Source organism: Papaver somniferum, chromosome 1 (assembly GCF_003573695.1).
Source record: "Papaver somniferum cultivar HN1 chromosome 1, ASM357369v1, whole genome shotgun sequence".
Lineage (NCBI taxonomy): Eukaryota > Viridiplantae > Streptophyta > Magnoliopsida > Ranunculales > Papaveraceae > Papaver > Papaver somniferum.
Genome location: NC_039358.1, coordinates 55,126,272 through 55,140,105, shown reverse-complemented (window position 1 = coordinate 55,140,105; position 13,834 = coordinate 55,126,272). Strand labels below are relative to the sequence as shown.

General features: G+C 35.9%; 1 protein-coding gene across 3 annotated transcripts; it reads right to left on the bottom strand.

The window, feature by feature from the left end:
* Positions 1 to 481: 481 nt before the first annotated feature.
* LOC113287286 (vacuolar protein sorting-associated protein 20 homolog 2-like) lies at positions 482 to 3,954 on the bottom strand. 3 transcript variants are annotated; one of them, XM_026535995.1, is made up of 8 exons: positions 3,797 to 3,954; positions 3,542 to 3,645; positions 3,251 to 3,445; positions 2,788 to 2,940; positions 2,482 to 2,634; positions 2,300 to 2,383; positions 914 to 1,079; positions 482 to 807 (listed from the first exon to the last, which is right to left on the bottom strand). In XM_026535995.1, exons 3-8 carry the CDS (start codon positions 3,350 to 3,352, stop codon positions 782 to 784), a joined length of 684 nt encoding a protein of 227 aa, XP_026391780.1. In that variant the 5' UTR covers positions 3,353 to 3,445; positions 3,542 to 3,645; positions 3,797 to 3,954; the 3' UTR covers positions 482 to 781. The 3 variants fall into 3 exon arrangements, with proteins under 3 accessions (XP_026391780.1, XP_026391788.1, XP_026391782.1); XM_026536003.1 differs by having other exon boundaries at positions 3,251 to 3,438; XM_026535997.1 differs by having other exon boundaries at positions 3,542 to 3,641; positions 3,797 to 3,929.
* Positions 3,955 to 13,834: the final 9,880 nt, after the last annotated feature.

Genomic DNA, 13,834 nt, shown 5'->3' with positions numbered 1-13,834 from the left:
GTCCAAGGTTGGGGTTGTCAAGTAGGGTGCTAAAGGAAGAAAGGAACAAACGGTTTTGAAGATGCACGAGTTCATGTCAGAGAAACGAAGTGATAGTTTGAAGGAAAATTTAACGGGATCTATGCCAGAAACACCCCTTTCTGCCGGTCCTAGTATTTCAGAAAGATCTTGAAGTTGGAGAGGTCTTCTCTGCAGAGTCTACCTGAAGCTAACCCTAGTTTCTCTACTGGAGAGTTTAGATACCATCAAAGTTGCTCCTAGTGAAGTTGGTGTAACAAGAACTAGCAGTAGGTTGAATAATATTCTAGGAAAGACATTCCAAAATAGGCGTTCAACTGTTACAATGAGAAGCTCAACAGTATCCCTGGTCTAAGATCGGAAGCTTTTCAGACACTAGGGGAGAAAAAAGATCAAAAGCTGTGTTTCAAATCTTACGATGATACGTCACCTGGTTACCTTCTCTCAATATATGAACTGAATGTTAGAGAATATCCACTCATACGTTGCATTTTGCATTATATGGCAAGAATATACAAAAACACAAATATTGTTCAAGATGAATAAGTAACAAGTTTCACAGTTTCAATCTACAATTGCACGGTTTAAAATTAGATGGTGTATATGTTATCGAAGGATAAATGCCTCGAATCTTTGGACACAGAATGTAGCATATTATAATGTGAAGGGGCTGAGATGGTTCACTGAGCACAAAACATCCTCCTGTTTCAGACACATACTCGTAGCTACTATACAGCAATAACCACCTCTGGGTCTGTGCTGATTAAGCAGCCAATGGTTCCTCCAATACTGCATTAAAGATCAGAAAGTCAAATTTCTCGATTTGCAACTAACATGTATCTGTGTGCGCGCGCACGGGGGTGTGTGTGTGTTAGAGAGAGAGAGAGAGAGAGACCTTTTCTTCGAGTAGACACTCTGCCTGAAGCCTCTTCTTCCCCATCTGCAACCACGACAGGGGTCTTTTTGGGCACATCTGGGAGCGCCAGGTCCTCATCGTCGCTAAGTTTCTCCACAGATGTCGCTGAAGGACCAGGAACTTCTGGCATATCTTGAAGTCCGAGCTGAAAACAAATTATTTTAAAGAGGTTAGAAGAAAATTAAGGTTCTAGGTTTCAACTGCAGAATAGGAAAAACAAAAATAGAGATGAAAGTAGATCCTGAGTGACAGAGACAGATTATTATAATCAAGTGCACAAACTGAATACAGATGCAATGTTAGAAAAGGCTAGCTTAGGCATATAACAGAACTAGATCCCATCTAAACTTTGAAGAAACAAGTCTTGTCAAAAGGCTGGCTCGGTAACATCATTTCAACTAACAAGAAGCGAATGCGTATGTTGACAATAACTACCAGTACAGGAACCCTAACTGTTGGTATATTAGGTCTAGGCTAGCAGACAACAAAGAGTCACTTACCAATGGGTTACAGCCTGAGTTATAAAAGGCAGCGCCTCGGCGCGACTAGGCGAAGCCTAGGCGCTTGACGGCCGAAGGCCGGCTAATTTTTTACCGATTTTTTGAATTAAGCGTTTGACCGCCTAGGCGCCGATTTTGACCGATATTTTGATTAATAGGCGCCGACTTTTACCGATTTTTTGAATTAGCCCACTAAGAAAATTAGCCCAAGTTAACCTTAGGGTTTATCATATCTTCCCTGGTCCTTCTCTTTCTCCAATTTCAGCTGCACTTCTTCTTCTCCCCGTCTTCTCTCTATTCTTCTTCTTCTTCATCTCTCTTCTTTAGAGTTTTTAAAAAATGGCTGCTACCAACACAAGAGAAACGCTGCTGATGTTGAATTAGATGGGATAATTGTTGGTGATGCTGAAGAGACAGTGGACTATGGCAATGAACGAGAAGAAGATATCGAACTCTAAAGCTAATAAGACTGTTTAAGTGTTAGTTTTTAATTCGTAACTTATGACAGTTTTGTTGTTGTGTTGTTGTTTTAGGTATTTAGAAACTTAAGAGCGGTGAGTAACAGAAGTATTGAGTAGTACTGAGTCTAAGTAGCAAATCTTAAGGATTATTGAATGATATATCTATTTAGTACATGGTTTATTTAGCCCTCCATCTCTTGGTAATATTATGTATGCATTAATTTTTTCCCAACTAATCCCCGACTAGTCGACGACTAGTCTCTCCAGGCGCTTGGCGCTACTCAGCCGCCTGACACCCGCCTTACGACTTTTACAACTCAGGTTACAGCACCTAATCAGATCCTGACATGTAAAAGAACAATAAAGCTTGTGAAGCTAAAACTTTCAGTAGTTAATATACATACCTCTGTTTCCAAGTTATCAAACTCTGCCAAAACATCTTCTTCATCTTCAGCAGATAACTTCTCCCCGAGTATCGCATTAATTTCCTGCAGAGAAAGGAAAAAAGGTGCGAGTGGAATTGCATTCATCTTCAGATTGGGCAATACATAATTGTTTTAAAGTATTCTAGCGTTATAAAACTCACATCTTGGTATGCGTGCGCTTCAGCAGTGTCATCCATCAACTTCTGAACATCGTCCAAATTGATCTCACCTTGTATAGCTTTGATAGCATTATTACCTGCTTTCAAGCTTTCAAAGACAGCCTTTTGCTTGCTTGTAAGCTCAATATCATTCAACTAATCCAAGATCCAAATTGAAAAGGTCAAATGTATTGCTTATAGCAAAATATTACTCCAATCTAAGATACAGCAACTTAAAAACGAAGTCCAGATTTTACATTTTTGACAACTCTGCAATATTGCAATATATTTTGTTAACGAATTACTTACTTGTTGCTCAACATTCATGAGCCAGGTATCCACTTGCTTTAATAATTCTTCCTGGGTCTTTTTCTTCTTTAACGCAAGTAAGGCCCTGTCTTTCTTCTTCTCACGAATCAATTCTCTAGCAGCTTTCATCTCAGCTTCGATCACAGCTTCAAGCTAAAGAAATAACATGAAGCAGAAAGATGGAAGAAGTCACACAAAGATATCATTGGAGTTTCCATATCCTGGTTCCAGAGTCCATAAGCCTAGTTCCAGGTTACGGTTTACAGCTTAAACAACCTATGAAAACTCCAACTACATCACGAATTTCAAACAATGTACTCTTAAGTGGGGGAAAAAAAACAGAAACACACACATCATGTTTTTATTCACGAGCACTACATGGAACTATGACTGACCCGTAGTTTCAGCAAAATTTATAATCAAACAAAGCATAAACAAAAAATAACTGAAACTGAGTAAAAACCTGTTGTTGATACTGCCCAAGCTTTCTTCGCTGTGTTTTTAAAGATAGAATCGCTCTATCAACATCTGTAATTTTCGGTTTTTTCACGAATATATTCCCCATCCTTCCAATTCCCCTTTAGTTTGACACTCACTTGAAGTTGCTGAGGCAGAGCACTTAATCCAAAATACGAGACTTCAAGATACCCACTAGCATCTAACAGCAAATTTTCATTAAGTAAACAATTGAAGATTCAAAGTAATAACCAAAACTTAAAATAAACGCAGTGCTGAATAGCCAAAATCTTGTTACCTTCAAATCTCTATGAAAAACTCCTTGGCAGTAATCCACAGCTGCTGAAGGTAATTTCGGAAACTACAGCAACCTGATTTAGTCTGATTGGTTTCAGAAACTGCCTGAATAACAATCAGATTAACTTATCAATCAAATCACCAACACCTAATATCTTATTAAATGTTTTCCCAATTTAAAATCTATCAACGATCAATTCAATTGTTGTTGCCCTAGAAAGAGTTTTGGGCGAGCAGAGAGAATGGAAACACAAACCTGAAGCGAATTAACGAGATTGATGAGCGTCAACGAAATCTCCACCAAGTCAATTCGGGCGTTGAAATCAATTCGAAAAACAATAATGCTACCAGGGACTTCTCCATATTCATCTGTCAAGAAAACGAAGCAGGGGGTGGCAAAGGTGTGCTGTACCCCCTAAAACTTGTAAAATGTCATCTGCACCCTTGTAATTGAAGGAAAAAGTATGCTTAGCCCATCCACAAATTCATGTTAGGCTTGCTTTTTTTTTTTTTTTTTTTTTTTTTTTTTAAGCATGTTAGATAGGGGTGTACTGATAAATCGAAACTGCGGATTTCACCCACAACTGTCCGCAAAATTGCGGGTAAAAACCAATCCGTAAGAGTCTATGACCGGTCACGGTTGAGCTTTCAAATCCGCAAGGTTTAGCGGTTTGGTTGCGGTTGGTTTTGTAAATCCGCGGATGAAACCGCACCGTAGGATAGTAAGGGTATTTAATATAATTGGGCCGACCGAGCGAAGCGAGGGAGGACCTTTACAGTAAAACTTCTTTAAAATAATAGCTTTAGGACCGAAAAAAATTATTATTTTATTATTTTAGCGAGAAGAAATTTAACATGTGCAAGCCTAATTGAGACTAAAGAATTTTATTATTTTAGAGAGATTATTATTTTAACGAGTATTATTTTAAGAAAGTTTTACTGTATATGGCCACTTTTTTGTAAAATCTAAGTCATCAATTGACACAAAAAGATTGGAAATGGTTAGGGACGAAAAACCAAAAATGTCCCTTCCTTTTAGTCCAATTACTATAACTCCTTATGTATCCTATCTTTTCAGGGGTATAATTGGAAAGCAAACTTTAATATAACATATCTAAAAATCCGTGCCTTGGAATTTTACAAATTTTATCTCGTTGGAAAGGTTATAAAAAAATCTACACAATGAGTACAAACAACAATATCAAATTTAGAGTTTTTACGAAAAATTCGGAGATATTTATCATTTTAGGCACAATTTTAGAAAATAAATGTATATCCATTATACAAACCACCACAAATGATACGTAATATTTTATGTAGCAAAATTTTGGTTTATGCATCAAATAATTTTCCATTGCAACTAATAGAACGATGTACTCCATCCGTTTCAAGAAAAATGATACTTTCATTTTAGGCACAATTCTCGAAAATTCAAACCACCACAAAGGATGCATAACACATCATGCAACCATATTTTGGTTTATGGATCGACTAATTTTCCGTTTCAGAAAAAGTGATACTTTCACATCATGTTTCAGGAAAAGTGATACTTTCGCTCCGTTTCGGGAAAAGTGATACTTTCGCTCCGTTTCGGAAAAAGTGATACTTTCGCCCGTTTCAGAAAAGTGATACTTTTTCTGAAACGGGACGAAAGTATCACTTTTTCCGAAACGGGGTGAAAGTATCACCTTTTCTGAAACGGGACGAAAGTAGTCACAGACAAACCCCATCATCAGATTCTTCTTCGATCGGCCCTCCCACCGTGGCAACGGTCGTACTAGTTACTAAGGATAATATTGAAAGTTTGAGTTTTATATATAAACATTTTTATCCTAGAGAAACTCAGAAACCTAAATCGATGATAACCCTTTTGTCTCTCTTCCATGATTCCTAAATCGATGATGAACCCTTCTGTCTCTCTTCCATGATTCCTACACCGATGATAAACCAAATCAAAAACCCAAATATTTGTAGAATTCAAATACAGATTTTAATTTTGTAGTGTCGGTAAGTTTCTGTTCAAAGCAAACAAGTTTATTCATCGACAGATTTAGTAAGTTTCTGCCAAAGATTAATGCTACAACGCTTATTCTAAGGATTCAAATTGGGATTTTGATTTTGGTCCAGCAACTCTGGTAAAACGTAAGTTTCTGATCCAGAATTAGGAATTTTCATTTTATTTTTTATTGTTCTAATTTAGGGATTTTGACTTGGTTTATCTTTTCCTGATTTAGTTTATTTTTTTTGTTGTTCTAAGTTACTTTCATAAAAAAACTCACTGAACAAGCATAGGAGAAAAAGAAGAAACCCCCACTTCAGTAAACAGGTAATATTTGTCAGTTATAATTTTGAATTACAAATAACATTTGTGTGATTCTACATGCTTTTTGGCATTGTCTTTGTGTGTAATAGTACTGATATTCTGTCTTTATATCATCTATCCAACTTCATGAAAATGTTTTGTTTTAGCTCTACATTTTGTTAGTCACCTGGCCTTATCCCAATGAGAGAATGTGATGTATCCTTTAGTTATTTGCTGGTTTGGATTTCTTATCAATATGAACTAATAATAGTCAAATCATATGATAAACCATCTCTAAAAGGAGTGAGAAGGAGTGTAAGAAATGCACCATAGACATTACTAATTAAGGAACTGTAATGGCATGGGTTCGTTTGTAGAAAGCTCGAGTGAATCCAACAGCTTACTGTGCTCCTATTTTACCTTTTGCTGTAACAACGACTTGAACTAGCTTACCTAAATATTTGGAAAGGATCTTAATTTTCTCACCATTTTTTTCTCTAGATGACCTGAAATCTGTATTATTTAGCGTTTTGAATGGGATAACACAAAATGAATTTGTTTTCTTGTAACAACAATTAGTCTGAAGTAATTAGAATAAATTGGTAGTTGTTTATATTTGTTTGGAGTTAGAATGTGTTGTCCTTGCTAATGTGTTCAATTTTTTTGTAGATGGCTTCAAGTACTGAGGAACCTTCTATTCATGTTAACATTCCTGATGATAGTATTGGTACAGCTACCCCTGCAACCGTCGAGAGCATAGCTACAACTATAGTGACAGCTACACCATTTCAGGTCAAAGCCTCCTAAAGCTTCTGGTAAGAAGGAATCAGATTGTTGGAAATATTTTTCTAAGCATCTTGATCTTAATCCACCTAAAGTTGAGTGCAAGCATTGTAAGCAGAGGTTCTCATGGGGGTTCTAACACTTATGGAACAAAAAAAATGAACAACCATATAAATAAAAGAAAGTGTCATCAATTTACTCCACCTGGACAGCAACAATTGACCTTTCAAGTAAGTGATGATGGTGAGACTCATTATGTTGTGACTCACTCGTTTGACCAAGATGCATGCAGAAAATCCCTTACCAGAATGATCATCAAATGTGAATCACCTTTTATTATTGTACAACGGGAAGGCTTCCAAGAATTTTTTTCATCAACTAGAACCTAGGTTTGAAGTTCTTTCTCGTTATACTGAAGCTAGAGACTGCATGAAGATGTATTTGAGTGAATACCACAGTTTGAAGGCTGAATTTAAAAAGTATGGCAGACGGTTCAGTCTCACCACTAATACGTGGAGTTCAGTTACAAACATGAGATACATGGTGTTGACAGGGCATTATATTGATGAAAATTGGGTGTTACAGAAGAAGATATTGAATTTCTGTCCAGTTACGGATCATACTGGCCTGGAATTGGGTAAAACAGTTGCATCTTGTCTTTTACAGTGGGGGGTTGAAAGGGTATTCACTATGACTGTTGATAATATTAATTCTAACAATGAAACAGTTGCTTATTTGTCCAAGAGAGTTGTGGGTTGGAAGGAAGCAATTTTAGGAGGAGAGCACATGCATCTTAGATGTGCACCACATATCCTTGCCTTAGTCGTTAAATATGGTATGGATTTGTATAGTGAATCAATTTCTAGGATACGAGAGGCAGTTAAGTTTATTAGAGGATCTGGAGAAAGATTGAAAAAGTTGAGAGAATGTTAGCCTAGCAGTTATAAACAAGAGGGCCAATTGTGTTTTCTAGCTTTTCGTAACAAAATGTCATCAAAGAGGAAAAAAGGAATGCACTCTTTAGGAGAATGGGATGATTGAGACACAAAACCATGGTTTAATCTCTTATCTTGTTTCTCTCTAATCGAAAGCAGGGGACGTTGGAGAGGATTTAGGTATCCTCACCAGAAAAAAGTGAAAAGGGAGAATCAGATCTTCGCTTTACTGGTTTCAGCGAGGTTCAGATCCTCGCTCCACTGAAACGAGGTCCTGATCCTCGCTCCTCACTGCCGTGAAATACTTGTTTGGCCTTTTTAATCCTACACCCCAATTATACTCTATGACATAATTAAAACTCTCATTATTTGATAACTAGTATTGTTGTACCCAAGTGAAAGGTTTTTAACTAAAACTACCCAAATCGGCAAGTAAAAAATAAATAACCTTCTTATTGTAGTTAAAACCGGAAGATATGAATTTGGCCTAATCTGTAGTTAAAGTTGTTCATATTTATCGATTGTTCATAAAATAGTGGATTAATTAGTTATGCACATGTTTGGATGATTCTCAAAGACGTCTTATTACATCTTTGGAATGCAACTAGTTTTTCTCAAATCTTTTAGGTAAATGTAGCACGCCGTGATATTCCAACTAAACTAGAATGATAATTGGCAGGGTTTATGTGGATAGTGAAGTTAATTGCACATATCCGGCTAAGCTACAGTTTCAAACCGATGATAAAAAGTACGATGTGAGGTTGATTATCCATGAAAACTCACCTCTTGCTCTCACCGCAAAAGCTTCGGACACATGAGTGATAAATGTAGCTTAAACACTGCTACAATGTGTACAAAAAAAATGGTTTTCAGGATCAACATTGACTCTTCAGCTGCGGGTACTGTTAGGCATCAAACTTGGTCAAACTCGCAAGTTTTTGTATGTAAATTTTGATTTTAGATTTAAATAATCAAAACTCTTAATTTATAGCCTACTAAGTCTCGGACTAGGAATAAAGCACGTAATTAAGTATCATAATTCACCAATTGTCCTTGAAGATTGAAGACCCGAGAACAACAGAGATATCTATGAAAACTTCATCAACAAATTAGGTATGTAAAGACTGATTATCCTATTTACTCATATATTTTTTTACCATTTTATCTACTAAGAGAATGTCGTATGACTTAAATATTATGATGATAACTGTAAAGAAGAAATTTTGAGGTCAGACTAGTAATTGAGAAATATCAAATTATATTTCAAGCAATTGAAATTCTAAAAAACTTATTGAATAATATGTTGAGAATTGTTCAACATATTTTAATTGTGTAAGAAGTTCATAAAGGACTTCAAGTTATATTCATGTTCATGAACTGATTGGTCAGTAAGCGAATTTTGAGCTTATTGATAGTATACTTGATGAATAAATCTCATATTAGCTCACGCACACGAACATATCTGGTCAGTTGGCGAACTAGTTTATTTTGAGATATTCTTGTACACTTTTCAATCCTCAAGTACACGGACTGATTAGGTTAGTAGGATAATTGGTTGATTTTAAGAGGTTTTGGTCAGTTTTTGTAACTTGAGTACACGAACTGATTTGGACAGTTCGCAAACTTATATTTCTTGAACTACGAGCCTATAGTTTCTGCATAAACTGGTTTGGACAGTTCACGAACTGATTTAGTCTTTAACATTTATTGCACTCCATAATTGATTCTTGTCTCATGGATAACTTAACCATTGTTCTTAGGCTAAAAGTTTGGAGCATAAAGCTCATACCGGTAAATACGCTGGTGCATATTCTTTTTTGTAATTCAACGGAAACTTCTTACATGCTTATATTGAAAAAGCGGGGGTATAACAACCACACCCAATATTTCGATTAGCAATCTGTATGGACTAATTCCAATAGACTTTCAAGAGAATCAACTAGACTCAATCTTAGCAAAGTATATCAAAGAGTTCTAATATCTCTATTTCACAATGTAATCAGCAAATCGAACAGATAGAAATCCGTGAGCCTGATTATTATGTGAAATAACTTGAACGGTACCAAAGACCAATGTTTAAGTGTCAATCAATGTAAATCAACAACCAAAGGTTAGATATTCTTATTGATTGATCTTAACGCACAAACTGTGATATTTCAATTATATAACAAAATATAATGCGGAAAAGAAATAACACAGACACCGGAATTTTGTTAAGAGGAAAATGCAAATGTAGAAAAACCCCGGGACATACTCCAGATTGAACACACATTGTATTAAGCCGCTACAGACACTAGCCTACTACAAACTAACTTCGTCTGGACTTTAGTTGAACATCAATCAATCTCACACTGATCCAAGGTACAGTTGCGCTTCTTACGTCTCTGATCCCAGCAGGATACTACGCACTTGATTCCCTTAGATGATCTCACCCACAACTAAGAGTTGCTACCACCCAAAGTCAAAGACTTTAATAAACAAATCTGTATCACACAGAAAAGTACGATAATAGATAAATTTGTCTCCCACAGAAATACCTACAAGTTTTGTTCCGTCTTTTGATAAATCAAGGTGAACAGGAACCAATTAATAAACCAGACTTATATTCCCGAAGAACAACTCAGTATTATCAATAACCTCACAATAATCTTAATTGACGCGACGAAAGCAGATCTGTGGAATCACAAACGATGAGACGAAGATGTTTGTGACTACTTTTATATCTTGCCTATCGGAGATATTAATCTCAATCCAATCGTTACGAATGTATTCAACACGATTGAATCATCAAGATCAGATCACACAACTACAATAAAGTAGTATCGGTCTGGCTTCACAGTCCCAATGAAGTCTTCAAGTCATTAACCTACAGGGTCTCGAGAAGAAACCTAAGGTTGAGAGAGGGACCCTTTCTTCACTTCTGAACGTCATCCAAAGCGATCTCACCAAGAGGGCCTTTTGGTTGCTTGTAAGCTCAATGTCGTTCAACTAAGCCAAGATACAAATTGAAAATGTCAAACGTAAGTGATGTTTATAGCAACTAAAAACGAAGTCCGGAATTTACATTTTTGACAACTCCAAATTATTGCAATATGGTTTGTTTGTAGATTACTTACTTGTTGCTCAACATTCATGATCCAGGTATCAACTTGCTTTAATAATTCTTCCATGGCCTTTTTCTTCTTCTCATGAATCAATTCTCTAGCAGCTTTCATCTCTGCTATAATCACAGCATCGAGCTGAAAAATAACATGAACAGAAAAATGGAAGAAGTCACACAAAGATATCATGGGTGTTTTCATATCCTACTTCTCACACAAGAATTCCTCACAAGACATAAAATATGGGAACCAATAAAATAGAAACACAGAAGCCTAGTTCCAGGTTAAGATTTACAATTTACACAATCCCTGAGAAACTCAAACTACAAGCATGATCTGAAAACAATGTACTTGGGAAGCATGATTTACAAAACCCCTGAGAAACTCCAACCACATCATATTTTTATTCACAAATCACGAGTACTACATGGCACTATGCCTGACCCATAGTAGACAATCCATTTATTAATTCAAAGAAAGTCCAAACATTTTGAACCAACAGAGATTAATATGTCGGTTTCATAATATAGTTATATTCAAATGATTAATTCGTTCAATTTGACCTATATCTTCACCTACATTCAAAGAAATTCCAGAGAGTGTCTAACAACAAAATGGTATCATTCAATAGTTACAAATTGATCCCATTTGCCATTCTTGTTTATTTATTGATTAAAGTCCAAAATTGAACTTCACGTTATTCTTTATACTAGGGACATCCAAATATAAACCCCCTCCCACTTCACATGTAATACGAGAACACTTAACACTACACCATGGTCTCAGACAGTTTAAACAGGCTCTATTCATGGATATAAAATTTCAACAGGCTGTTTTCATGGTTTTCACTTAGAAGAAAAATATGAGAAATACTTCAACCATGAGAAGAAACCTAAGGTTATATACAACTATAGTGACAGCTACACCATTTCAGGTTGAAGTTTCAAAGCCTCCTAAAGCTTTTGGTAAGAAGGAATCAGATTGCTGGAAATATTTTTCTAAGCGTCTTGATCTTAATCCACCTAAAGTTGAGTGAAAGCATTGTAAGCAGAGGTTCTCATGGGGGTTCTAACACTTATGGAACAACAAACATGAACAACCATATAAAGAAAAGAAAGTGTCATCAATTTACTCCACCTGGACAGCAACAATTGACATTTCAAGTAAGTGATAATGGTGAGACTCATTATGTTATGACTCACTCGTTTGACCAAGATGCATGCAGAAAATCCCTTACCAGAATGATCATCAAATGTGAATCACCTTTTATTATTGTACAACGGGAAGGCTTCCAAGAATTTTTTCATCAACTAGAACTTAGGTTTGAAGTTCCTTCTCGTTATACTGAAGCTAGAGACTGCATGAAGATGTATTTGAGTGAATACCACAGTTTGAAGGCTGAGTTTAAAAAGTATGGCAGACGGTTCAGTCTCACCACTAATACGTGGAGTTCAGTTACAAACATGATATACATGGTGTTGACAGGGCATTATATTGATGAAAATTGGGTGTTACAGAAGAAGATATTGAATTTCTGTCCAGTTACGGATCATACTGGCCTGGAATTGGGTAAAACAGTTGCATCTTGTCTTTTACAGTGGGGGGTTGAAAGGGTATTCACTATGACTGTTGATAATATTAATTCTAACAATGAAACAGTTGCTTATTTGTCCAAGAGAGTTGTGGGTTGGAAGGCAGCAATTTTAGGAGGAGAGCACATGCATATTAGATGTGCACCACATATCCTTGCCTTAGTCGTTAAAGATGGTATGGATTTGTATAATGAATCAATTTCTAGGATACGAGAGGCAGTTAAGTTTATTAGAGGATCTGGAAAAAGATTGAAAAAGTTGAGAGAATGTTAGCCTAGCAGTTATAAAACAAGAGGGCCAATTGTGTTTTCTAGCTTTTCGTAACAAAATGTCATCAAAGAGGAAAAAAGGAATGCACTCTTTAGGAGAATGGGATGATTGAGACAGAAAATCATGGTTTAATCTCTTATCTTGTTTCTCTCTAATCGAAAGCAGGGGACGTTGGAGAGGATTTAGATATCCTCACCAGAAAAAAGTGAAAAGGGAGAATCAGATCTTCGCTTTACTGGTTTCAGCGAGGTTCAGATCCTCGCTCCACTGAAACGAGGTCCTGATCCTCGCTCCTCACTGCCGTGAAATACTTGTTTGGTCTTTTTAATCCTACACCCCAATTATACTCTATGACATCATTAAAACTCTCATTATTTGATAACTAGTATTGTTGTACCCAAGTGAAAGGTTTTTAACTAAAACTACCCAAATCGGCAAGTAAGAAATAAATAACCTTCTTATTGTAGTTAAAACCGGAAGATACGAATTTGGCCTAATCTGTAGTTAAAGTTGTTCATATTTATCGATTTTTCATGACATAGTGGATTAATTAGTTATGCACATGTTTGGATGATTCTCAAAGACGTCTTATTACATCTTTGGAATGCAACTAGTTTTTCTCAAATCTTATAGGTAAATGTAGCACGCCGTGATATTCCAACTAAACTAGAATGATAATTGGCAGGGTTTATGTGGATAGTGAAGTTAATTGCACATATCCGGCTAAGCTACCGTTTAAAACCGATGATAAAAAGTACGATGTGAGGTTGATTATCCATGAAAACTCACCTCTTGCTCTCACCGCAAAAGCTTCGGACACATGAGTGATAAATGTATCTTAAACACTGCTACAATGTGTACAAAAAAAATGGTTTTCAGGATCAACATTGACTCTTCAGCTGCGGGTACTGTTAGGCATCAAACTTGGTCAAACTCGCAAGTTTTTGTATGTAAATTTTGATTTTAAATTTAATTAATCAAAACTCTTAATTTATAGCCTACTAAGTCTCGGACTAGGAATAAAGCACGTAATTAAGTATCATAATTCACCAATTGGCCTTGAAGATTGAAGACCCGAGAACAACAGAGATATCTATGAAAACTTCATCAAAAAATTAGGTATGTAAAGACTGATTATCCTATTTACTCATATATTTTTTTACCATTTTATCTACTAAGAGAATGTCGTATGACTTAAATATTATGATGATAACTGTAAAGAAGAAATTTTGAGGTCAGACTAGTAATTGAGAAATATGAAATTATATTTCAAGCAATTGAAATTCTAAAAAACTTATTGAATAATATGTT